Source organism: Saimiri boliviensis, chromosome 4 (assembly GCF_048565385.1).
Source record: "Saimiri boliviensis isolate mSaiBol1 chromosome 4, mSaiBol1.pri, whole genome shotgun sequence".
Classification (NCBI taxonomy): domain Eukaryota; kingdom Metazoa; phylum Chordata; class Mammalia; order Primates; family Cebidae; genus Saimiri; species Saimiri boliviensis.
This window is the reverse complement of record NC_133452.1, coordinates 133,558,401-133,583,107: the sequence shown is the minus strand read 5'-3', so window position 1 is coordinate 133,583,107 and position 24,707 is coordinate 133,558,401. Positions and strand designations below refer to the sequence as shown.

Below are 24,707 nucleotides of genomic sequence, written 5' to 3'. Positions count from 1 at the left end.
TGGTCCTCCCTGTTGCCAGCATCTCCACTTTCTACAAAATGGGTGGTCTTTTCTTCATTCCACCTTGTGGAAAGGATAATTTGAAGGACCACAAGTTATTTGCTTCTTTGAAGCATTTACCTACAGTATAGATCCCATGAATCAGATCCTCCATGCAGGTGATGCCATGTTTACCAAGAGATCGAGCAATCAAAGTGTTATCTGTCAAAGCAATTTGCTTCTTACTGATTTTGCCATAACCACACTGGTAGATTAGTTAATTTACTACTTCAGATTTGGGTACCCCCATGCAATGTATCGTTCTGCAATCCTCAGCATGTTAACTGAAGTCTCGTCAAGCTTCACAAAGGTTCCACTGAAGATTTGACAAAGACAAAGAAGCTGCAACGGCTTTCAGACCTTTGGGCTCAGCATTGATACCTCTGATCCTGATGACGAACATCACTTTGGGTTTTGCAGGTACATAGAAGTTGCCAGCTTTTCTAGCCATCCTTGCCACGCAAATTTCAGTTCTGTCCATCTGCCTATATTCCTTGTGATAGTGCTTTGCTTTTTCATAGATAAGTGTTCTTGCTTTACAAAGCATCTTTTGGGCAAACTTCTTTCTCAGGTCTTTGACCTTCAGCTCTGTGAAATTCCTTTGCATTTTAAGGGTTTCTGGCCTAGCAGGAACCTTCTTTTTCTTCTCTACAACACCCTAAATGGTTTCAGCCAGAAAAGAGGTTTTGTTTTTTTTTTTTTTGAGACTGAGTCCTTACTCTGTCACCCAGGCTGGAGTGCAGTGGTGAAATATTGGCTCATTGCAAGCTCCACCTTCTGGGTTCCAGAGATTCTCCTGCCTCAGCCACCCAAATAGCTGGGATTGCAGGCACATGCCACCACACCCAGCTAATTTTTGTAGTTTTAGTAGAGATGAGGTTTCACCACATTGGACAGGCTGGTATCAGATACCTGACCTCAGGTGATCTGTCTACCTTGGCCTCCTGAAGTGCTGGGATTACAGGCGTGTGTCACCACGACCAGCCTTTTTTTTTCTTTTTTTTTTTTTTTGAGACGGAGTTTCGCTCTTGTTACCCAGGCTGGAGTGCAATGGCGCGATCTCGGCTCACCGCAACCTCCGCCTCCTGGGTTCAGGCAATTCTCCTGCCTCAGCCTCCTGAGTAGCTGGGATTACAGGTACGTACCACCATGCCCAGCTAAGTTTTTGTATTTTTAGTAGAGACGGGGTTTCACCATGTTGACCAGGATGGTCTCGATCTCTTGACCTTGTGATCCACCCGCCTCAGCCTCCCAAAGTGCTGGGATTACAGGCTTGAGCCACCGCGCCCGGCCTTTTTTTTTTTTTTTTTTTTTTTTTTGGGACAAGGTCTCACTCTGTTGTCCATCTTGGCCTCCCAAAGTGTGCTGGGATTACACATGTAAGCCACCGTGCCTGGCCATATATTTAACTTTTTGAGGAACTATCAAACTGTTTACCACAGAGGCTGAACCATTTTACATTCCTACCAGCAATGTGTAAGGATTCTAATTTCTCCAATCCCAATTTGGTAGGGAACGTTGGCTCAAGACTGTAATCCCAGCACTTTGGGAGGCTGAGGTGGGTGGATCACTTGAGGTCAGGAGTTCGAGACCAGCCTGGCCAATCTGGTGAAACCCCGTCTCTACCAACCAATACAAAAAAAAGAAAAAAATATTAAAAATTAGCTTGGCATGGTGGTGTGTGCCTGTAGTCCCAGCTACTTGGGAGGTCGAGGTGGGAGTATTGCTTGAACCCAGGAGGTGGATGTTGCACTGAGCTGAGACAGCACCACTGCACTCCAGCCTGGGTGACAGAGACCTTGTCTCAAGAAAAAAAAAATTTAAGAAATGCTATATATAATTTGCCCTAAATAGAAGAGGATGAATTAAATATAAGTCCCTGACTTTTTGTCTTGAGACCTAGACATTTTAAAAAACTGCACTACACCATAAGGCACAGAGTGAATATTTATTTATCACAGAGGTCAAGCCTAAGCTCTGATTTTATAAGTCTTGGAAACGCAGGCCAGAAAAGTACAGAGACTTGCCCAAAGTCAAAGCTAAAGATCCTCACAGAGGCCGGGAGAGAGGAAAATGTTTTAGTAGCACTCTATAACTGGACCTTTGTATCTACTCACTCTAAGCATCCCTTCAAGTTCCTGACCCCAAAGTAAGAATCCCAGTAAGAAAACAATAGAGATGGTTTCCAAATAGGAGGTAGGACACTCCAAATACCAACGAGCAATAACAGTCTGGCTAAAGGTAGCTGCCACTTAGGACATCGGAGCATGAATACAGCTAATTTTAAAATGGCCATTTAATAAATGCATGCAAGAAATCTGATCTTGTAGCCCCTAAATCTATACAAATAAAAAAAAAAATACAAGTTAGAGATAAAATAAAATGGCCATTAAAAAAAAAAAAAGAAAACAAACTCTGTGGTCCCAATTGCCTTATCTTTTCATTTATTCATAAAGATTTCTGGTCCCACCCATATTCCAGGACAAGTCATATCAATATACCCCAACCCTTTCTAACGCCCTAAGTTCTTTCTTCCAAATATCTTCTAATATTTTATTTAGTGGAGGGAAAAGTGGAGTGGAGGTCTCAGGTGGATGACATCTCCAAAGGGGAAAGGACAAAGGCCTCTGGCTTGGCTTCCTGCTTCAGCACTCCAGTCAGCAGGAACTCAGGAGAGAGGAGGGGCAGCCCAACCCGTCGTGGAACAGAGCATCGAGGGAAGTCCTGGGGGCATGTGATCACAACTCTCTGAGGCTGGGGAAGACAGAGGAAAAACAAAATTAGGGGTGTAAAAGAATCCTAGAAATGGGTTCTGGGCCTACTAACCAGTCTTAGTATCACTAACATAGTACCTCCTAATATAAAGCCACGTGAAGAACACTGCATACTGGCTATAAAATATTCTTGCTAGAGGCTGGGCATGGTGGCTCATGCCTTTAATCCCAGCACTTTGGGAGGTCGAAGTGGGTGGATCATGAGGTCAAGAGATCGAGACCACCCTGGCCAACATAGCGAAACCCCGTCTCTACTAAAAATACAAAAATTAGCTGGGTGTGGTGGCGCATGCTTGTAGTCTCAGCTACTCTGGAGGCTAAGGCAGGAGAATCACTTGAATCCAGGAGGGGGAGGTTGCAGTGAGCAGATATAGCACCACTGCACTCCAGCCTGGCAACAGAGCGAGACTCAGTCTCAAAAAAAAAAAGAAAGAAAGAAAGAAGTACTCTTGCTAGAAAGATAAAATGAATTTATTCAAGCTTTTACAATTATCTACAATTTCCAGGAATATGGAACACAGAGGAACAAGATAAATGATACAACAAGGAGGCAAACGCAAAACTCCAGACTGAGGAACATTCTAAAGGACAGGTGACCCAGTTTCTGCAGGAAATTGATGGCATAAAAAAGGCTGGGTGAGTTAAGGAATGCTCTAGAGTAAAGAGAATTCAGAGGGTAATAGATGTGGCAGTATGTGGACCTTATTTGAATCCTGATTTGAACAACTGTATAGAGACATTTTTCAGACAACGGGAGACATTTTATTAATGGAGTGTGAGCAAATAAGCAATAAACTATTGTTAATTTTGTTTTGGATCAATAATGTCACTGTGATTATGAAATAAAATGTACACATTTCTTTTTTTTTGAGACGGAGTTACACTCTTGTTACCCAGGCTGGAGTGCAATGGCATGATCACAACCTCAGCCTCCTGGGTTCAGGCAATTCTCCTGCCTCAGCCTCCTGAGTAGCTGGGACTACAGGCACGCGCCACCATGCCCAGCTAATTTTTTGTATTTTTAGTAGAGACGGGGTTTCACCATGTTGACCAGGATGGTCTCGATCTGTTGACCTCGTGATCCTGCTGCCTCGGCCTCCCAAAGTGCTGGGATTACTGGCGTGAGCCACTGCGCCCGGCCAAATGTACGTATTTCTTAAAGATGTATACTTAAGTATGTAGGAAGAAATAATATAATATTGGCAGTTTGAGTTAAAATACTTCAGCAGGCCGGGCGCGGTGGCTCAAGCCTGTAATCCCAGCACTTTGGGAGGCCAAGGCGGGTGGATCACGAGGTCGAGAGATCGAGACCATCCTGGTCAACATGGTGAAACCCCGTCTCTCCTAAAAATACAAAAAATTAGCTGGGCATGGTGGCGCGTGCCTGTAATCCCAGCTACTCAGGAGGCTGAGGCAGGAGAATTGCCTGAACCCAGGAGGCGGAGGTTGCGGTGAGCCGAGATCGAGCCATTGCACTCCAGCCTGGGTAACAAGAGCGAAACTCCGTCTCAAAAAAAAAAAAAAAAAAAAATACTTCAGCAAAAAAAAAAAAAAGGAAAAAAGAAAGAATAAAAAAAGAAATAAAATACTTCAGCAAAGAAAATCAAAGGAAAAAAGGGATAGATGGAGCAAATGTAGCATAATCTAAACTAATCTGCTGATTGATGATTGTTATATGGGGGTATCAGCAGATCTCTCTCCTCATTCGTATCCCTTTCTATACCACAGGTCTTTCCCCGACCCTCTCTCTACTCTATATTCCTTTCTGTACCTCCATTTCCCCCCTAACCTTTGCCATTCCAGCCACCTCTTTAACTGCCACTGCCACCTCATCCAGACTCAGAGCATCCTAACCTAACCATACCTTATAGGACCGAGGCATGCTGGGTAGGACAGTGCCTCCACAGCAGCTGATGATCTCTCCCATCTGAGGTGGTGGTGGCTGGACTCCAGGGGTCACATGGATCTCATAGCCCTAAGAGAAAGAAATGGTGGAGGCAGTGGATGTATGTTGGGAAGCACTGGAGAGAGGGTTGAAGATAGCCTCTCACCTCCAGCAGCCTTCGCTCCCGCGCCCGGCTCAGGGCATCTTGAAGGCTAAAGCCAAAGTTCTTCTCTTGCTCAGGGTCAGTCACCACATATTCATCCGGGGGTAAGAAGCAACCAGCCTTGCGGGACTAAAGGATGGCAGCAGTCAGCATCAAAACTCAGCCCAGCCCCTCACCCAGCTCTGCTGCCTAGCATTTACAGGCAGCTCACAAAATGTCTTTTAAATAAATTCAGGCTTCTGCCTCACTAATGCCCTTGTCTTCCTGTAACTCCTCTTCCCCACTACCACTTTCTAGGGTGCTACATGAGCAGTCTTGTCACTATATTGGTCTGTCATCATCTCTTGGCCTCTCACCTGATGCAGCCAGTCCAGGGAGAGAATGGGGATTCCTCGCCCCAGGGCACACAGGAACTTGACTGTCCGGCGGATACGATCAGTGACCAGGTGGGAAGCCTCTGCCGCTGAACCAGCCAGACTTCCCCCCAGTGCCAGCACGGCCCGCTCTCCCTGGGCATCCACCACGCCTGTGAAGAGCACCTGTGGAAGGGTTGGCCCGAGGTGGTTACAGCAACCCACGCCATCAGCACCCATCTCTACAATCCCCTAGGTCTCCTTGCATCCTCCCCTCGTCTCTGTCTCCCACAGAGTCCCATGCCCTCGTCTCTTACTTTGGGGGCTGTTGATTCCTGGGTAAGTTTGGTCCGTCGGAGGCTGCGGCTCTGTATTCTGTTGGGCTCCTCCTCTGCCTGGTCTCTCTTTCTCTTGCCTGGTTTTGGAGTCATGACATCCTGAGATGGAGAAAAATCTTAGTGGGAGTTTCAGAGCCCTGAAGCCCTTTTTCCCAGCTTTGTGGTCCCAGCCCTCTCCTCACCTCTTCTTTCCCTGGCCACTTTGTAGTGTCTTCTAACTCTTCCTTGAGAAACACTGTCTTCTGGGAGACTTCTTCTCTTTGGGGCTGTTTTTGAAGTGGCTGTGAATCCATGGTAGCAAAAGGCCTCTTGCGGCTTTGAGAGGCCTTAGGCTGGGGCTCTGGGGTAAACCTAGATCTACCTCTTGCTTCCACCTTTTGGATCTGGGAGGCATGAGTTAGTGTCTCAAGAAGCTGGGGAGAGGCAGGCTCAGTAATGGCTGTAAGGGATTCAGTTTCTCTAACTGCTCCCCATCTTTGGTTCCTTGAAGCCCAGGATTTAGGTTCCAGGGGTGCAGAGCAAGGCTTACGGTCAATGGGAGCTTTGAGGGAGCCAGGATTCCCAATGACTCTCTGCCTCTTGCTGCAACTGGCTTGAGGAATAGGCTCAGGGGAAATAGGCTGGTCTGTGGTAACAGGGGACCGGAATTCAGGGGTGGTAGGAACTGACACAGCACTTACTATGGAAGACCTCAGTGTTTTACTCTGACCACCCTGAGCTATGGCCTCAGGGGTGACAGGCTGGTCTGTGGGGATAAGAGGCTCAAGATTAGAGGCTACTGGTTCAACTGGTTTGGAAGTCTTGACAGAGGACCTATTTACCCTTCCTCTAGTGGCTCTAGATGTGGGCTTAGGGGTGACAGGCTGGTCTATAGAGGTTGTAGGAAGGGGCTCAGGGGCTGTGGGGATAACTGGTTCAGGGGTCCTGACAGAGGACCTATTCGTCCTGCCCCTAGTGGCCCTAGATGTGGGCTCAGGGGTGACAGGCTGGTCTGTGGAGGTGGAAGGCTGGAGCTCAGGGGCTATAGGGACAGCTGATTCAGGGGTCTTGACAGAGGACCTATTTGTCCTGCCCCTAGTGGTCCGAGATGCAGGCTCAGGGGTGACAGGCTGATCTGTGGAGGTGGAAACCTGGAGCTCAGGGGCTGTGGGTACAGATTTAAGGGTTTTAACAGAGGACCTATTTGTCCTGCCCCTAGTGGTCTGAGATGTGGGCTCAGGGGTGACAGGCTGGTCTGTGGAGGTGGAAGGCTGGAGCTCAGGGGCTGTGGGTACAACTGATTCAGGGGTCTTGACAGAGGACCTGTTTGTTCTGCCCCTACTGGTTCGAGATGGGGGCTCAGGGGTGACAGGCTGGTCTGTGGAGGCAGAAGCCTGGAGCTCAGAGGCTATGGGGACAACTGTTTCAGGGGTCTTGACAGAGGACCTATTTCTTCTTCCCCTAGTGGCCTGAGATGTGGGCTCAGGGGTGACAGGTTGGTCTGTGGACGCGGAGGCCTGGAGCTCAGAGGCTATGGGGACAACTGTTCCAGGGGTCTTGACAGAGGACCTATTTTTTCTTCCCCTAGTGGCCTGAGATGTGGGCTCAGGGGTGATAGGCTGGTCTGTGGACACAGAGGCCTGGAGCTCAGAGGCTATGGGGACAACTGTTTCAGGGGTCTTGACAGAGGACCTATTTTTTCTTACCCTAGTGGCCTGAGATGTGGGCTCAGGGGTGATAGGCTGGTCTGTGGACACAGAGGCCTGGAGCTCAGAGGCTATGGGGACAACTGTTTCAGGGGTCTTGACAGAGGACCTATTTTTTCTTACCCTAGTGGCCTGAGATGTGGGCTCAGGGGTGATAGGCTGGTCTGTGGACACAGAGGCCTGGAGCTCAGAGGCTATGGGGAGAACTGTTTCAGGGGTCTTGACAGAGGACCTATTTTTTCTTCCCCTAGTAGCCGGAGATGTGGGCTCAGGAGTGACAGGATGGTCTGTGGAGGTGGAAGCCTGGAGCTCTGGGGCTGTGGGGACAACTCGTTCAGGGTTCTTGACAGAGGATCTATTTTTTCTTCCTCTAGTAGCCTGAGATGTAGGCTCAGGGGTGACAAGCTGGTCTGTGGAGATGGAAGGTTGAAGCTCAGGGGCTACAGGGACAGTTGATTCAGGGGTCTTGACAGAGGATCTATTTGTCCTGCCCCTAGTGGCCCGAGATGTAGGCTCAGGGGTGACAGGCTGGTCTGTGGAGGTAGAAGGTGGGAGCTCAGGGGCTACAGGGACAGTTGATTCAGGGGTCTTGACAGAGGACCTATTTGTCCTGCCCCTAGTGGCCCAAGATGTAGGCTCAGGGGTGACAGGCTGATCTGTGGAAGTGGAAGGCTGGAGCTCAGGAGCTGTGGGGACAACTGTTTCAGGGGTCTTGCCAGAGGACCTATTTGTCTTGCCCCTAGTGGCCTGAGATGTGGGCTTGGGAGTGACAGGCTGGTCTGTGGAGGTGGAAGGGTGGGGCTCAGGGGCTGTGGGGACAATTGTTTCAGGGTTCTTGACAGAGAATCTATTTTTTCTTCCCCTAGTAGCCTGAAATATGGGCTCAGGTGTGACAGGCTGATCTGTGGAAGTGGAAGGCTGGAGCTCAGGGGCTGTGGGGACAACTGTTTCAGGGGTCTTGCCAGAGGACCTATTTGTCTGGCCCCTAGTGGCCTGAGATGTGGGTTTGGGAGTGTCTGGCTGGGCTGTGGAGGTGGAAGGGTGGGGCTCAAGGGCAGCAGAGGTAGCTGGAAAGGGTGTTATCCTGGAGGACTTCCGAGTTATGATTTTAGGCTTTGGATGAAAAGGCTCCAGCTCTGAGGACAAGGGAGTCTCTGGAGCTTCCTGATTACCATTTTGCCTGGTCTTAGGAATGGTTAGCTCGACAGAAGGTGGAAAGGGAGAAAGAAGGGGCTGAGGTGCAAGACGTTTCTGGCTCTGAGAGTTAAGGGGCTTCAGGGGTGGGGCTGACGTTTCAGGCACTGTAGGAGGTAGACAAGCATCTGGAGATTCCTGATCACCCTAGGGAGAAACAGAAGCAAGTGAGGGGAAGGAAGTGGAGAAAAGAGATACAACTTGGATCCTGTTCTTGATAACTTGTTTATGGTCAGATATGCTCACTGGATTTTGGCTGGGCATGGTGGCTCACGCCTGTAATCCCAGCACTCTGGGAGGCTGCAGAGGCAGGTGGATCACCTGAGGTTAGGAGTTAAGAGACCAGCCTGGCCAAGATCCCACCACTGCATTCCAGCCTGAGTGACAGGGTGAGACTGTCTCAAAAAAAAAAAAAAAAAAAAAAAAAAAAGGTATGCTCACTGGATTTCCCTTCTATGATTTCTCTTCCATTAGACTGGGAACTACCTGGGAAGCTACCTTTTACCCATGGACCTGTCTCCATAATGCTACTATAGTGTTCTCCACACATGGAGGATGGTAATGAAGAGGATGGCTGGGGCAAAGAAAGAAGAAACATGAAAAAAGGGTCTTTCTTTTGAGTCATGTAGAAGATACAACTTGGGAAACAGATATGGAAAACAATGAGTGCCAAAGATAAAAGGAATAGAAGCCATTCAAGGAGTGATGAAAATGGAAGAAAACTGAGTAATAAGAAAGGAATAGATTAAAGTGAGGCTAGATGAGGGAGCATTGAGAGGATATAGAGAAGACTTGCAGAGTAGGAGGAGGTAGAAAAAGCAGCTCTCACCCTGGAAGCTTTCTTAGCAGCTCTGATCCTGGAAGCCTTCTCAGCAGGTGGCATCTTACAATTCAGGCCTAGACAGAAAGTAAACACAAAGGTGGCTGAGTTACAAGCAGCTGGTTGCTCAGGGTTTATCATGAAGCCCCTGTACCATCTTGGGTTCCTGTCTGCCTTAACTTACCTTTCTGATGCCTCCTGGGGCTCACTGGGGATCCCCTTCCACCTGACTGGCTCCCAGAAGGTATGGGGGCTGAGACAGATTCTGGAAACTCCCTTGCCCCCACCCCAGGCTCCAGTGTTGGGCTGGAGGCCTGCCGTTTCTGGTCCTGGCTCCTTCCCTCTGGCTCCCTTCTCTGTGTGCCTCTCTCCAGGATCACTTTGGGCACCTTCCCTTCTAACTCAGCTGGCTCACACTCTCTGTCTGCTACTGGTCTCTCTACTTCTCTCTCAATTGTTTTGCTTGGAAGGGTCTGCTTCTCTACTTCTTTCTCCTGTATTTCCTCAGATATCTCAATTTCTACCTTCAAACTCTCCCTATCTCTTTTAGGACTTGCACTTTCCTCCTTTTTGCCAGATTCTTGTCTCTGACTGTCTCTAGCTAACAACTGTTTTTGTTCTCTGTCCTGTATCCCCCTGGTTAATTCTTCCTCTCCTGTCACATCTGTCTGTCTTTCTGGCAGCAGTTTCTCAGTTTCCCTCTCCAATGGCGCTCTCTCAGGGGCCATCCTTTCTTTTGGTATACCCATATCTTTATCCACAGTCTGCATCTCTCTGCCTTGAATCCCCATTGGCTCTGTGTGGACTGGGCTCTCTGGATGTTGGTCTCCTGGTATTGCCCTAGGTGGAGACAGGCAAGATCCACAGGCCTCAAGGTGGGTGTCAAAAGGCTGGGTCTCAGAGTCCTTGGACTCTCTCAGACAGAATGGCTGTGTAGCCAGGACCTCCCATGGTTCATCTAGGCTACCTGGAAGTAAAGAGAGAGAGAAAAAGAAAGAGAGAGAGAAGGAGGAGAGGAGAAGGGAAAGAGAGGTACAGGTTGAAATAATAAATATATTGAGAAAGCATTAAGATAAACTCATGAATAATAAATCTAAACAGGTTATTAAAGCAAAGCTGGAGGCTGGGCGCAGTGCCGAGGCGGGTGGATCACGAGGTCGAGAGAGCGAGACCATCCTGGTCAACATGGTGAAACCCTGTCTCTACTAAAAATACAAAAAATCAGCTGGGCATGGTGGCGCATCCCTGTAATCCCAGTTACTCAGGAGGCTGAGGCAGGAGAATTGCTTGAACGCAGGAGGCAGAGGTTGCGGTGAGCCGAGATCGCACCATTGCACTCCAGCCTGGGTAACAAGAGCGAAACTCCGCCTCAAAAAAAAAAAAAAAAAAAAAAAAGCAAAGCTGGGAATAAGGGTGGTAGTTATAACTTATTATTATGATTATTATTTTTTGAGATGGAGTCTCACTCTGTTGCCCAGGCTGGAGTGCAGTGGTGCAATCTTGGCTCACTGCAACCTCTGCCGCCCAGGTTCAAGCAATTCTCCTGCCTCAGCCTCCCGAGTAGCTGGTGCATGCCACCATGCCTGGCTAGTTTTTTGTATTTTCTTTTTTTTTTTTAAGACGGGGTTTCACCATGTTGGTCAGGCTGGTCTTGAACTCCTGACATCAGGTGATCTGCACGCCTTGGCCTCCAAAGTGCTTGGATTACAGGTGTGAGCCACCACACCCGGCCTTGTATTTTCAGTTGAGACACGGTTTCACTGTGTTAGCCAGGATGGTCTTGATCTCCTGACCTCGTGATCCGCCTGCCTTGGCTTCCCAAAGTGCTGGGATTACAGGTGTGAGCCACTGAGCCTGGCTGTTTCTCTCAAAAAGGTCATAGCCTTGGGTGGATATGCTAGCTTAGATCTGTAATCCCAGCACTTTGGGAGACTAAGACAGGAGAACTACTTGAGGCCATGATTTCAAGACTAGCCTGGACAACATGGCAAAACCCTATTTCTACAAAAAATATCAAAAAAATTCGTCCTGTAGTCTCAGCTACCTGGGTTGTAGGAGGACCACTTGAACCCCGGAGGTCAAGACTGTAGTGAGCTGTGATCATACCACTGCCCTCCAGCCTGAATGACAGAGACTTTGTCTCAAAAAAAAAAAAAAGAAATGAAAAAAGAGAAACATCATAGCCTAATATGAGAGTTCCCTGAGTAATCTCTTTCTCTGTTTTTTCTTTCACTCTGTCACCCAGGTTGGAGTGCAGTGGCATGATGTTGGCTCACTGCAACTTCCAACTGCTCAGCTCAGGAGATCCTCCCGCCTTAGCCTCCACAGTAGCTGCAACTATAGCATGTGCCACAGTGTCCGGCTAATTTTTTTTTTTTTTTTGAGACAGAGTCTCGCTCTATCACCAGTCTGGGGTGCAGTGGCGTGATCCCGGCTCACTGCAATTTCTGTTTTCCAGTTTCAAGCAGTTCTCCTGCCTTAACCTCCCGAGTAGCTGGGACAACAGGCACGCATCACCACGCCCGGCTAATTTTTTGTACTTTTAGTAGAGACAGGGTTTCACCATGTTGGCCAGGATGGTCTCAATCTCTTGACCTCGTGATCTGCCCGCCTCAGCCTTCCAAAGTGCTGGGATTACAGGCGTGAGCCACTGCGCCCAGGAGGAATTCCCTTCTTTTTCAAGGTTGAATAGTATTCCACTGTGTATATATGCCACATTTTCTTTTCATTGACACATAATAATCTTTTTTTTTTTTTTTTGAGACAGAGTCTCACACTGTTACCCAGGCTGAAGTGCAGTGGTGTGATCTCAGCTCATTGCAACCTCTGCCTCCCAGGTTCAAGCAATTCACTTGCCTCAGCCTCCTGAGTAGCTGGAATTACAGGAAGTAGTACTTCCTGTAATTAGCTGCCACTATGCCTGGCTAATTTTTTGTATTTTTAGTGGAGATGGGGTTTCACCATGTTGGCCAGGCTGGTCTGGAACTCTTGAACTTGTGATCCACCTGCCTCACGCCCCCCTAGGATTAAAGGTGTGAGCCACTGCGTCCAGCCCTATAATTGTACATTTTTATGGGGTACCTGTGCTGTTTTGACCTGTGCATGCAATGTACAATGATAAAACCAAGACAACTGGGATATTCACTATCTCAAACATTTATCATTTCTTTGTATTGGAAACATACCAAATCTCTTCCAGCTATTTTGAAATATACAATAAATTATTAACTATAGTAACCCTACTGTGGAACTAGAACTTATTCATTCAATCTGACTGTATTTTCTTTTTCTTTTTTTGAGATAGTCTTGCTCTGTCGTCTAGACTGGAGTGCAGTGGCATGGTCTTCGCTCACTGCAACCTCCACCTCCTGGGTTTGAGCAATTCTCCTGCCTCAGCCTCCCAAGTAGCTGGGATTACAGGCAGCTAATTTCTGTATTTTAGTAGAGATGGGGTTTCACCATGTTGGCCAGGCTGGTCTTGAACTCCTGATCTCATGATCCACCCGCTTGAGCCTTCCAAAGTGCTGGGACTACAGGTGTGAGCCACTGTGCCGGGCCCTGACCGTATTTTTGTATCCATTAACCATCCTTTTTATGTGTCCTATCCCTGTACCGTTCTCAGCCTTTAGTAACCACCATTCTACTCTCTACTTCCATGAGATCCATGTTTTTAGCTCCCACATATGAATGAGCATGTAATATTTGCCTTTCTGTGCTGACTTATTTCACTTAACATAATGTCCTCAGGGTTCATCCACGTTGCTGCAGATGACAGGATTTCATTTTCCTTTGTGGCCACTGTTCCATTGTGTATGTATACACATTTTCTTTTTTTTTTGACATTGAGTCTTACTCTGTTGCCCAGGTTGGAGTGCAGTGGTGTGATCTCAGCTCACTGGAACCTCTGCCTCTGGGCTCCAGGAATCCTCCTACCTCAGCCTTCCGAGTAGTCCCAGCTACTCGGAAGGCTGAGGTAGGATTCCTGGAGCCTCCTATCTCAGGTGCACAAGGCAGGTGCACACCATCATGCCCAGCTAATTTTTGTATTTTGAGCCATCGCACCCAGCCTATACATACATTTTCTTTTTGTTTTGTGATGAAGTCTCACGCTGTTGCCCACACTGGAGTGCAATGGCACGATCCTGGCTCACTGTAACCTCTGATTCTGGGGTTCAAATGATTGTCCTGCCTTAGCTTTCTGAGTAGCTGGGACTACAAGCACCTGCCACCACACCCAGCTAATTTTTGTATTTTCGGTAGAGACGGAGTTTCACTATGTTGGCCAGGCTGGTCTTGAACTCCTGACCTCAGGTGATTCACCCACCTTGGCCTCTCAAAGTGCTGGGATTATAGGCATGAGCCACTGTGCCTGGCCTACATTTTCTTTATCCATTCATCTGTTGATGGAAACTTAGTCTGATTTCATATCTTGCCTATTGTGAATAGTGCTGCAACAGTGTGTGTGTGTGTGTGTGTGTGTGTGTGTGTGTGTGTGTGTAAGAGATATTGGGGGTGGGGGTTGAGGAAAATCCAGGCTGGGCTCAAATGATCCTCCCACCCTGGCCTCCCACATAGCTGGGACTAAGGTGCTCACTACTATGTTGGGCTAATTTTTTCATTTTTGTAGAGATCAGGTCTCTCTGTTGCCCAGGCTAGTCCCTAAATATTTTCTTTTCTTTTTTTTTTTTTGAGACAGAGTTTCGCTCTTGTTACCCAGGCTGGAGTGCAATGGCACGATCTCGGCTCACCGCAACCTCCGCCTCCTGGGTTCAGGCAATTCTCCTGCCTCAGCCTCCTGAGTAGCTGGGATTACAGGCACATGCCACCGTGCCCAGCTGATTTTTTGTATTTTTAGTAGAGATGGGGTTTCACCATGTTGACCAGGATGGTCTCAATCTCTCGACCTCGTGATCCACCCGCCTTGGCCTCCCAAAGTGCTGGGATTACAGGCTTTAGCCACCGCGCCCGGCAGTCCCTAAATATTTTCAATCTGCAGTTGGTTGAACTCACAGATGCAAACTCGCATATACAGATAGCTGATTGTAATCCAAGAGTATGAAAGAAACATGTAGGAAGGCAAATCAAGAAAGAATGCAGGCCGGTACAGTGGTTCACGCCTGTAATCCCAGCACTTTGGGAGGCCGAGGCAGGGAGATCACTTGAGGTCAGGAGTTTGAGACCAGCTTAGCCAACACAGTGAAACCCCATCTCTACTAAAAATACAAAAATTAGCTCGGCATGGTGGTGCGTGCCTGTAATCCCAGCTACTCAGTAAGCTGAAGGAAAAGAAGCCCTTGAACCTAAGAGGCAGAGGTTGCAGTGAGCCAAGATTGTTCCATTGCACTCCAGCCTGGGCAATAGAAGGGGGTAAAAAAAAGAAAGAATGTAAAACTGGGGGCACAGAGGAGGGAAGAGTTTACTGTACCTGGTGTCTGGAAGCTGCAATGGGAAGGGCCAGGGTCTTGGGGTGGAGTCAACATGAAGGTCTGGGTAGGTTCATCCTCCATACTCTGGACTGCTGTAAAAGAAAAGATGGCCTAAGGACATCTCCTCCATAGTATTGCATGGTCTCCTACGCTACCCACACTAGCCTTCACCTTTTTTCTTTTTCTCTCTCTTTTTTTTTTTTTTTAAATAGAGACAGGGTTTCACCATGTTGGTCAGGATGGTCTCGATCTCTTGACCTTGTGATCCACCCGCCTCAGCCTCCCAAAGTGCTGGGATTACAGGCATGAGCCACTGTGCCCGGCCAAGCCTTCAGCTTTCAAGGGCTATCAGTCTAATCTCCCAGCTCCCACTGGTACTAGGATTCAAACAAATAACACCAAAGTTCTCACCTTCTAGGTTCTGATTCTCTCTCTCCAGAAAGCATTGGGTAGCTTGTAGGTCCAGATCTTCAGAATCTGGTGGGGAGGAATATAAGATAGATAATTTAAAAAAAAAATCATACCTGACACTAACTCCTTAATTAATCTCTACCATTCTCTCCTCAACCCCAGCTTTTAGAACTCTGGTTTATTTCAGAGGTCAAGGAAGGAGGGGCAGCACTCAGCATCACAGTTGTCTTCAGAGTCCTTGGTTCCACCCACATGTGGTTCTCTCCCTTCCTGTGGGGACCTGGGCTCCCTTTCCCTGTTGTTGGGTGGATTCCCCTGGAGTGTCTATATGCACCACCAGATCTGTGAAGTACTCTCTTGAGATAGGCAGGTCCTGCTCCATCTGTGCCACAGGTGATTCACCTTGGGCCCCCACCTCAAGAGCTCTCTCCTGCCTAAGAACAGCTGTAGCCCACTCTGCCCCAGCATCCCCTTCTGCTGGAAGCTGGCTCTTTCTTACATCTGCAACTGCTGAGGCTGCCAAGGAGGTGTCCTCCTCTGCATCTGTTTCACAGTCCCCATGTGGAGGAGGCCAGGCTTCCTCTAGAGATACCACAAGCAGCTTTTCTGGTCCCCCACCTGCTTCCACATCTGTTTGATTTGTCCCCTGCATAGACACCATGGCTGACTCCTCCACTTGTGTGTTGATGTCCACTGTGGTGGAGGCTTGGCTTCTCTCCAGGTGGATCCCAGGTGAACTCTTATCTGCTTCCACACTCTTAACACTGTCCCTAAATGAAGGCTCGTTTTTTCCTGAATGTGCTCTAACAAGGGCTCTAATCTTTGTGTGACCCTCGGGGAGAGCTTCTCTATTTTCCACTGGGAGCTCTTCCTCCTCCACATCTGTGTCACTGTCTCGCCCAGTGGTGGTTTGGCTTCTCTGGAGAAGGACCACAGGTTGGGCCATGTCCTCTTCTGCATCTCTGTTCCATAGAGCAGGTTGACTCTCTTTCAGACGTGCTAAAGTCAGCGCTGCTGAGACTTCTTCCTCATCATCTGTATCACTATTGATCACCATGGAAGCTTGGCTTTTCTCAAGAGGGGCAGCCTGTGGGGCCTTGCCCTCCTCCGTATCTGTATCACTACCAGCCTGACTCTCCTGCAGATGGGCCAGCCCTGGTCCTCCAGGACCCCTTATACCAACTCCATGGAAGATCTTCCTCTTCTTCATAGGAACTACAGTTAGGGTTGCTGGGATCCCCTGTTCTTCTACATCAGTGTCACTGTCAATGAAGCCAAGAGGCTGAACCCTTTCTAAACGGACCTCAGCTGGCCTTCCAGGAGGCCTGCTGTCATCATCCACATCTGTGTCACTGTCCTCTGCAGGAGATTGGCTCTTCTCCAGCATCACCCCAGCTGGAACAATCCCATTCCCTGCACCCCTCTTGACTTCTGTGTCATCATCCCTCTCCTTCACTGAAGGCTGCTTCTTTTCAAGCTGGATTTCAGTTGTGACTTCAGCTTCAGACTGCTCTGGCTCTATAGCAGCACCTCTTCTGGCAGCTGAGGAGGCCTCCTCTGTGGCTAGTTGCTGATTTTCTGGATCTGTGTCACTGCTCAAATTGAAGGCAAAAGGCAGCCCAGGGCCACCCAGGACAGGGGAATTCCCCTCTTCATCACTGTGAAGGGAAGAAAAGAGAGTCTGTTGAGTTTATTTCCCTGGAAGGGATACCCCAACTCAACTGTAAGCTCCTTGAGGGCAGACATAAGGTAGTATTTCTCCTTGTGTTTCCAGCAATTTGTTTTCCACTTGGCACATCAGAGGTGCTCCATAAAAATTCACCTGAGTGGGGCTGGGCACGGTGGCTCACGCCTATAATCCCAGCACTTTGGGAGGCCGAGGTGGGTGGATCACGAGGTCAAGAGATTGAGACCATCCTGGTCAACATGGTGAAACCCCGTCTATACTAAAAATACAAAAATTAGCTGGGCATGGTGGCGCATGCCTGTAGTCCCAGCTACTTGGGAGGCTGAGGCAGGAGAACTGCTTACACCAGGAGGCGGAGGTTGTGGTGAGCAGAGATCGCACCATTGCACTCCAAACTATGTAACAAGAGTAAAACTCCATCTCAGAAAACAAAAAAAATCAGCTGAGTGAATGAATATATATGGTTTCCCAGCCCCAACTCCATGATAACAATCTCTCTTAGAGACTGATCCTCCAGGCCCTGGTTGTTTGTTTTGAAGACTCAGGTATCTGATTCTTTGGCACTCACCTGTCTGGAACTATCATTCCCATGGAGGAAGATGTCGTCCTTGATTTTTTTACCACACACCTTTCAGAAAGAGAATCTGTCAAGAACAAAAAGGAGCAAGTTGACAACTGTACACTCATTATCCCTGCCTCCTCATTCACCCTGCCAATACACAAACTTACCTACTTCCTCCTCTGAGTCCTCAGCCAACAGAAGCCTCTGGGGTTGAGTTCCTCCCTGTACCCTGGGTGTCTCTTCTACAGTCAGAGGGCCCCGGGAGACAAAGGGCAGGGGGACATCCACGCGACGGTACTGGCAGGGCAAGTCAGCAAAGAGAATCAATTCCTGGTCCCTCAGACGGTGACTCACCCCAGGAATCAAAACCTTAGGAGGCCTCAGGATTTGAGTACCATTAAGGCTCCCAGAGTCTCGGAGGATAGGTGCCTTGTCCCAGGCTGAGATTTCAATCTCTGCATGTTGTTTGGAGATAGATGGAAAGGGCAGGGCCACAGAGCAGCCAGGCATTCGGCCTATCACATTCTTCCCAAGGTATAGTGGGAAATCTAAGAATTAAAGAGGTAGGTAAGTTCCAAGATCAGAGTCCTCTATTAGGTACCCTACTATTCACTCAAGATCTCCACATGCGTCAGAAAAATAAAAGGCCCTAGGACATCTAGGCACTGAAAGAGCAATACCCCATCCATGCACACTGGATTGGTTTTTTTTAATGTTATAAAATACACATGAACACAAAATTTATCTTAATAGTTTTAAGTGTACAGTTCAGTGGCATTACGTGCATTCACACTGTTGTGCAATCATTACCATCCATCTCCAGAGAACACAATTGGATTTTATTTGAATCTTTTTTCTGAGACAGTGTCTCATTCTGTCACCCAGGCTAGAGTACAGTGGCATGATCATAGATCAGTGTAATCTTGAATTCCTGGGTTCAAAAGATCATCCTGCCTCAGCCTCCCAAGTAGGTGGGACTGCAGATGCAAACCATCACACCTGGCTAACATACATATATATATATTTAAAGACGGGGTTCCGGTTCCGGCCGGGCGCGGTGGCTCACGCCTGTAATCCCAGCACTTTGGGAGGCCGAGGCAGGTGGATCACGAGGTCAAGAGATCGAGACCATCCTGGTCAACATGGTGAAACCCCGTCTCTACTAAAAATACAAAAAATTAGCTGGACATGGTGGCACGTGCCTATAATCCCAGCTACTCAGGAGGCTGAGGCAGGAGAATTGCCTGAACCCGAGGTGGAGGATGTGGTGAGCCGAGATCGCGCCACTGCACTCCAACCTAGGTAACAAGAGCAAAACTCCGCTTCAAAAAAAAAAAAAAAAAAGACGGGGGTTCCACCATATTGGTCAGGCTGGTCTCAAACTCCTGACCTCAGGTGATCTGCCCGCCTCAGCATCCCAAAGTGCTGGGATTACAGGCATGAGCCACCGCGCCCGGCTCACATCTGGCTAATTTATAAATTTTTTGCAGAGACAGGGTATTGCTATGCTACCAAGGTTGGTCTCTACCTCCTAGTCTCAAGTGATCCTTCCACCTTGGCCTCTCAAAGCACTGGAATTACATGTGTAATTACACTGCACCAGCTTCATTTCAATCTCTTAATCTTTTCTTACCAAAGTAAAGTCATTTCCAGTGAGTCTAGAGCAGTAGCCTAGAACAATCTACTCAATTGCCCCATCTCTTCCATTCATTGAAACAAAAAAATTCATATATCTTTGAAACACATATAAGCTTCTTGCAACCCTCCAAATACCTTCCCCCCAAAATAAAAGACCTGTACCAATACTTCAGCATCTAATACCCTCTGACCTTTTTCTGGTCCATGGGCACCACTAAAGATACGTAGCCGCCCTACTGGCTCTGGGTTACACCCCAAGGATTCACAGGATTGCTCCGTCTCCTCCTCTTCTTCAATGTCCCAGTCAATAGCCTGAGTGTCCTCCATGATCTGGGAAGGATACACATTATCAACTATCCTCATCATTGGTTCACACAAACAGCATCAGAGTTATTAGACTGAAAACTGGGTAGTAAAGTGGATCATTATGAAGGTTAATGCTTCTCTTTCCACCAATCTTTCTGTTGTTAATCTTCTGAAGCACTTAAAACATTTTTTTTTTTTTTTTTTTTTTTTTTTGAGACGGAGTCTCGTTTTGTTGCCCTGGCTGGGATGCAGTGGTGAAATCTCTGGCTCACTGCAACCTCCACCTCCCGAGTTCAAGTGATTCTCTCACCTCAGCCTCCCCCGAGTAGCTGGAATTACAGGTACCTGCTACCATGCCTGGTTAATTTTTATATTTTCAGTAGAGACGGGATTTTACCATGTTGGCCAGGTTTCATCTCGAATTCCTGACCTCAAGTGACCTGCCTGCCTCGGCCTCCCAAAGTGTTGGGATTATAGGCATGAGCAACTGGGCCTGGTCCTTAAAACATATTTTGACCATGATACAGAGTAAGAAATATTGTAAGGTCTCGGGCACACAAATAGGTGCAAACATCTGCTTGTTTATAGAAACAAGTTTTGAGAAACACTGTTTAGCCTTACTATGTACAATACACTGATACTTTTCCTTCTTTTATTTTTCTGTTCTTTACTTTTTAAACGCTGATTTGTAACCTACTAAATTGATTTCACTATCCACTCCTGGGTTGCAACCCACAATTTGAAAAATGCTATTCTGCTAACACATGCAAAGCATGTATTGGGCATTGTCTTATGGTCAGGCATAGCAGACATATGAGGCAGGCACTTAGGAAATTAATGCTAAAAATATATTCAATAGTTTGCTCATGATATCCCAGCAGGTTAAGTGAACAGGAATAAATGTGCTTCTGGCTGCAAAGCTCATGCTTTTTCTTTTTGTTTTGTTTTTCTTTCTTTTTTTTGATACAGAGTCTTGCTCTGTTGCTAAGGCTGGAGTGCAGTCACTTGATCTCTGTTTACTGCAACCTCTACCTCGCGGGTTCAAGCCATTCTCCTGCCTCAGCCATCCAAGTAGTTGGGACTACAGGCATGAGCCGCCATGCCTAGTTAATTTTTTTTATTTTTATTTTTAGAAGAGTCGGGGTTTTGCCATATTAGCCAGGGTGGTCTTGAACTCTTGACCTCAGGTGAACTGCCCACCTTGGCCGCCCAAAGTGCTGGGATTACAGGCCTGAGCAACTGTGCCCCACCGTTTTTCTTTTTTAGCCCATGTTTTTTATACTTTACCAGACCACCTCAGTATGATGAGATACAATTGCAAAAAATGATAACAAAAGATAAAATATATAGAGGATTCCTATGTGTGAAGCACTATTCTAATTATTTTATATTGACTCTGACTCATTTAATCTTCACAGGAACCTCACAAAGTAGGTATTATTATCTTCCATTTCTTCAGATAAAGAAACTGCAACACAGCTGGGTTCAGACTTTCAGATCTCCTTGAAACATATATAAATAAGCATATATAAGGTTAAGACTTGCCCCAAATCACCCAAATAATGTCTCTCCTCTAATATCTTCTGATGGCTTTTCATGCCCACAGAATAAAACCTAAACTCCTGGCAAGACCTTCCATGAGCTAAACTTTACATCTTGTAATGCCTGCCCCATCATCCCTCAAAAGACACAAACTTTTTCCCCAATCTCCAAGCACACTGTTCTTGTCCCCCACATCTTCTTGTCCCTTACATCTTCATTCCTTGGCCTTTTCCCGCCTAGTTTTCTGGTCTGACTTCTACCTATCCTTTAAGATTCAGTTCACATGTCACTTTCCCTTTTTTTTTTTTTTTGAGATGGAATCTCCCTCTGTCACCCAGGCTGGAGTGCAGCGGCGCTACCTTGGCTCACTGCAACCTCCGCCTCCTGGGTTCAAGCACTTGTCCTACCTCAGCCTCCAAAGCAGCTGGGATTACAGGCACCCACCGCCATACCTGGCTAATTTTTGTATTTTTAGTAGAGACGAGGTTTCACCATGCTGGCCAGGCTTGTCTCGAACTCCTGACCTCAGGTGATCCACCCACCTCGGCCTCCCAAAGTGCTGGATTACAGGTGTGAGCCACCGTGCCCAGCCTCAAATGCCACTTTAAAATCAAAGCCTTCCCTGGCGTCTTCCCTGCTTTCTGGTGTTCCTGGTGTATCCTCACTGTTCCACAGTGCTCAATGGACTTGTGGTTACCCTAAGATCTCTCACTATATTGGAAACATTACTTTCCATTTTTGCCTTCACACCAGGCTTCAGGACTGGATTAGGGAAACTGTGTCTTTCCCCTAGGGTCCATCATACTCATTCAATGGTTATGGTGTACCTAGTGCTGTTTTAAGTATTCAGGATACATCTGTGAACCAAACATAATCAACCCTGCCCTCGGGAAGGCTGATCACCGAGCCTACTGATGGAAGGAACAAATGAGAGGAGATGGAAACAAAATAGCATAAATAGAATTCACCTGAAAAGATGCCACTCTAGAGGGAAACTGTTGACAGGGAAAGTAGGACGCCCCACGGAGAAACCGGGAGGCGGAGGTTGCAGTCAACTCCGTCCTTATGATAGGCCAACTCAGCGGGCGCCCACCACGCTTGGCTCCAATTCAATTAGCCACCATCTTTGGTCCACACCTCAGTGGGTTCCCTTGTGGCCCAAAGTCTCCCTGTGTCTTCATACCTAAACTCGGGGCGGGGCGTCAGGTAAGATAAGTGTTACAGTCCGAGAAGCGAACTTCCAAGTCACCTCCGCCCAGTCGCACCCAAAGCATACCCCTTCCGCTTTCCGGGAAAGCCAAGATGGCTCCCGGGGAGCCGTGGGCGAGGCCCCTAGAACTCACCTATTTTGAGTCCCCGCGCGCGCCACCAGTAACGGTCGCGACCCGGGTGGAGCGAGTGCGTGCGCCGAAAAAGAGCCGACTCGCTGAATGGCTCCTGCCGCTGTCTTTCACAGCCCTGCTGAAGGCTGCAGCCTACCGAGCGGAGACACACCCAGAGCCCCGCCCCCTTACGGCTCAAAGGGGAGGGGCCTCCCAGGATGCGGAAATCAGTTAAATGAGACTGTAATTGAGCGCCGCTGTGCGCCCACAGAGTAGTGCGCCTTGATTGGGCAGCTCCAAGGGACAACCCACTCCCGCTTGCCCGCCTACCACCCACTTCCCGCGCAGATTTCCAAACCGCGACCAGAGAGTCTGGCGCCAGCTGCCAGAAACGGATAGAGGGGCTGTGCCATAGACGTCTGATGCGTCTGGCACGGCCAGAGCGCCCTTCCTCGGTCCTCCCAGACATGGTGACCGCTGACTCATGAGAAATGAAAGTGGGTTGCGGGTTGCAGTCGTGGCTGGAGGCTGCAGCTTGGAGAACAACCCGTAGGCGTGGCATTTCTCTCCTTGTTGCAATGGAATTTCATTTCCTTTTGATTTGTAGAAGTCATGTCATTTCTTCCTGGGAATCCATCTCTGACGGACATTTTGAGATCACTTTCTTAAATCCAGTATCCTAAAGTAAAGATCTGTAGGCGAACAGAGAAAACTGGTTTGCTCTCTATCTTCAAGGCCGTCCTCACCTTTCGAGGGGCGAGGGAAGGATGATAAAATCACTGAGACGTTGTTTCGCTCTTGTTGCCCAGGCTGGAATGCAGTGGCGCGATCTCCGCTCACCGCAACCTCCGCCTCCCGGATTCAAGCGATTTTCCTGCCTCAGCCTCCCGAGTAGCTGGGATTACAGGCGTGCGCCACCACGCGCGGGTAATTTTAGTAGAAACGGGTTTCTCCATGTTGGTCAGGCTGGTCTCGGACTCCCAACCTCAGGTGGTCCCCCGCCTTGGCCTCCCAAAGTGCTGGGATTACAGACGTGAGCCACGGCACCCGGCCCATTTTATTATCTCGCAATAAGATATTAAGAAGATAGTAACTATAACATTTGTATAATTCATTAAGTCCTTTCGGTTCGTTATCTCAATTCTTTCCACAACAGTCAAATAAGTAGATTTCACAAAAACAAGGAGTTGAATCCCTGCAAAGTTAATGGACTTCCCTAGGTTCCTACAGAGACAAACGGAAACAGGTTATCGAATTCTGTATTTTGGGTTATTTCTACTTCCACAAAATAACTGTTATTTCCCTAAAACATAAGTTATATTTTAAGTGGGTAGAGAGGGGCTTACACAAGTTGATGTTCCCTTATTTAGAAGGCAACTTAGAAATACATTGATCTGTGTGTGATGGAATGTGAATTAACAATGACGTTGACTTGATATCACATTTCTGAGTGCTTACAACATTTTATTGACTGGATGCTTCTCACCAGACTGCAACATCCTGGAGGACAGGGAGCTAATTCTTAATCATTTTGTATCCCTTGTTCCTAATTTGGTGGATACATAGTATCTATCAAGTAAGTGAAGGTATCTCTGGGAAGAAGCAGATGGACTCTGTCTTGGGCCCATCCGATTTCCCCCCTCCATTACCTCTCCTTTTTCAATACTGGATCTCTTGCAGAGTTGCAATGGCGGCCACCTGGTCAGTGAAATCAGCGAATTGAAAACCCACTGACTTCATCAACGTGTCTAGAGAGGTAGGCTGAAAAAAACTGAAAATCTATCAGGCATCTCATTCCATAGTTCCCTATTTGAGAAGAAGACTAAGGTGTCTTCAAATTCTGCCCTAAGGTCCAGATCTCCTACGTGGATAGAGACTTCTGGCTTCAGAAATCCCCGACGTCGGTTTCCCTAAACCATTCATTTTATTCTTTGAATATACTCTCCAGACATCTCTATCTTGAAAAGCCCTTGCTGCAATTTTGTTTCTCTTTCAAAACAATGACTCGAAAATTCCCAAGGAAATAGCAAGAGGGCAATTCCCTCCTTGAAGTGTTTGAGGGAGCAGAGGCTTACTGAAGTTCATGCCTTGGGTCACCAAGTGCCAGAGGTAGCAGACTACCTCGGTGCCACACTTCTCCCAGTTTTCGCTGAGCTGAGCAATCCTGTCTTCCCCAGAGGTACTGCAGCCGGGAGCTTTCAGGGCGTGCCTACCCCACCACCCAACTTCTGGAACCCCAGACTTCTCAACTGCTGTATCCCCGAGAACCGATCACTTTTTGTACAAAAACCTCAGGCACAGAGAAAAGGAAGCTTGCGCAAGGTCGTTTTTCATTTACAAAACAAAAAACCCCACAAAACCCAAACCGGTACCCACCCATTCGTCACTTCATTTTGCAGCGTGGACAACAATAGCGGACTACAACTCCCAGAGAGGACTGCAGTCGCCCACTGGCTCGGAGGCCAATGGACGCCCGGCACACTACCGACATCGACTAATCAGGGCCGGGCTCGAGGAGGCTTTGTCTCCCGGCCGCGCGCGGGGCCGATTCTCCCGCCTCCC

The 24,707-nt window shown here is 47.9% G+C and overlaps 1 protein-coding gene across 9 annotated transcripts; it reads right to left on the bottom strand.

Moving 5' to 3' along the window:
• Positions 1–1,973: 1,973 nt before the first annotated feature.
• MDC1 (mediator of DNA damage checkpoint 1) lies at positions 1,974–22,327 on the bottom strand. 9 transcript variants are annotated; one of them, XM_074398311.1, is made up of 16 exons: positions 22,167–22,327; positions 21,792–22,006; positions 19,167–19,305; positions 17,505–17,885; positions 17,344–17,419; positions 15,707–16,746; positions 15,089–15,154; positions 14,677–14,769; positions 9,436–10,218; positions 9,261–9,328; positions 5,735–8,578; positions 5,532–5,651; positions 5,218–5,400; positions 4,865–4,990; positions 4,678–4,788; positions 1,974–2,793 (listed from the first exon to the last, which is right to left on the bottom strand). In XM_074398311.1, exons 3-16 carry the CDS (start codon positions 19,300–19,302, stop codon positions 2,626–2,628), a joined length of 6,195 nt encoding a protein of 2,064 aa, XP_074254412.1. In that variant the 5' UTR covers positions 19,303–19,305; positions 21,792–22,006; positions 22,167–22,327; the 3' UTR covers positions 1,974–2,625. The 9 variants fall into 9 exon arrangements, with proteins under 9 accessions (XP_074254412.1, XP_074254411.1, XP_074254413.1 ...); XM_074398310.1 differs by lacking the exon at positions 22,167–22,327 and having other exon boundaries at positions 21,792–22,155; XM_074398312.1 differs by lacking the exons at positions 21,792–22,006; positions 22,167–22,327 and adding an exon at positions 22,007–22,155.
• Positions 22,328–24,707: the final 2,380 nt, after the last annotated feature.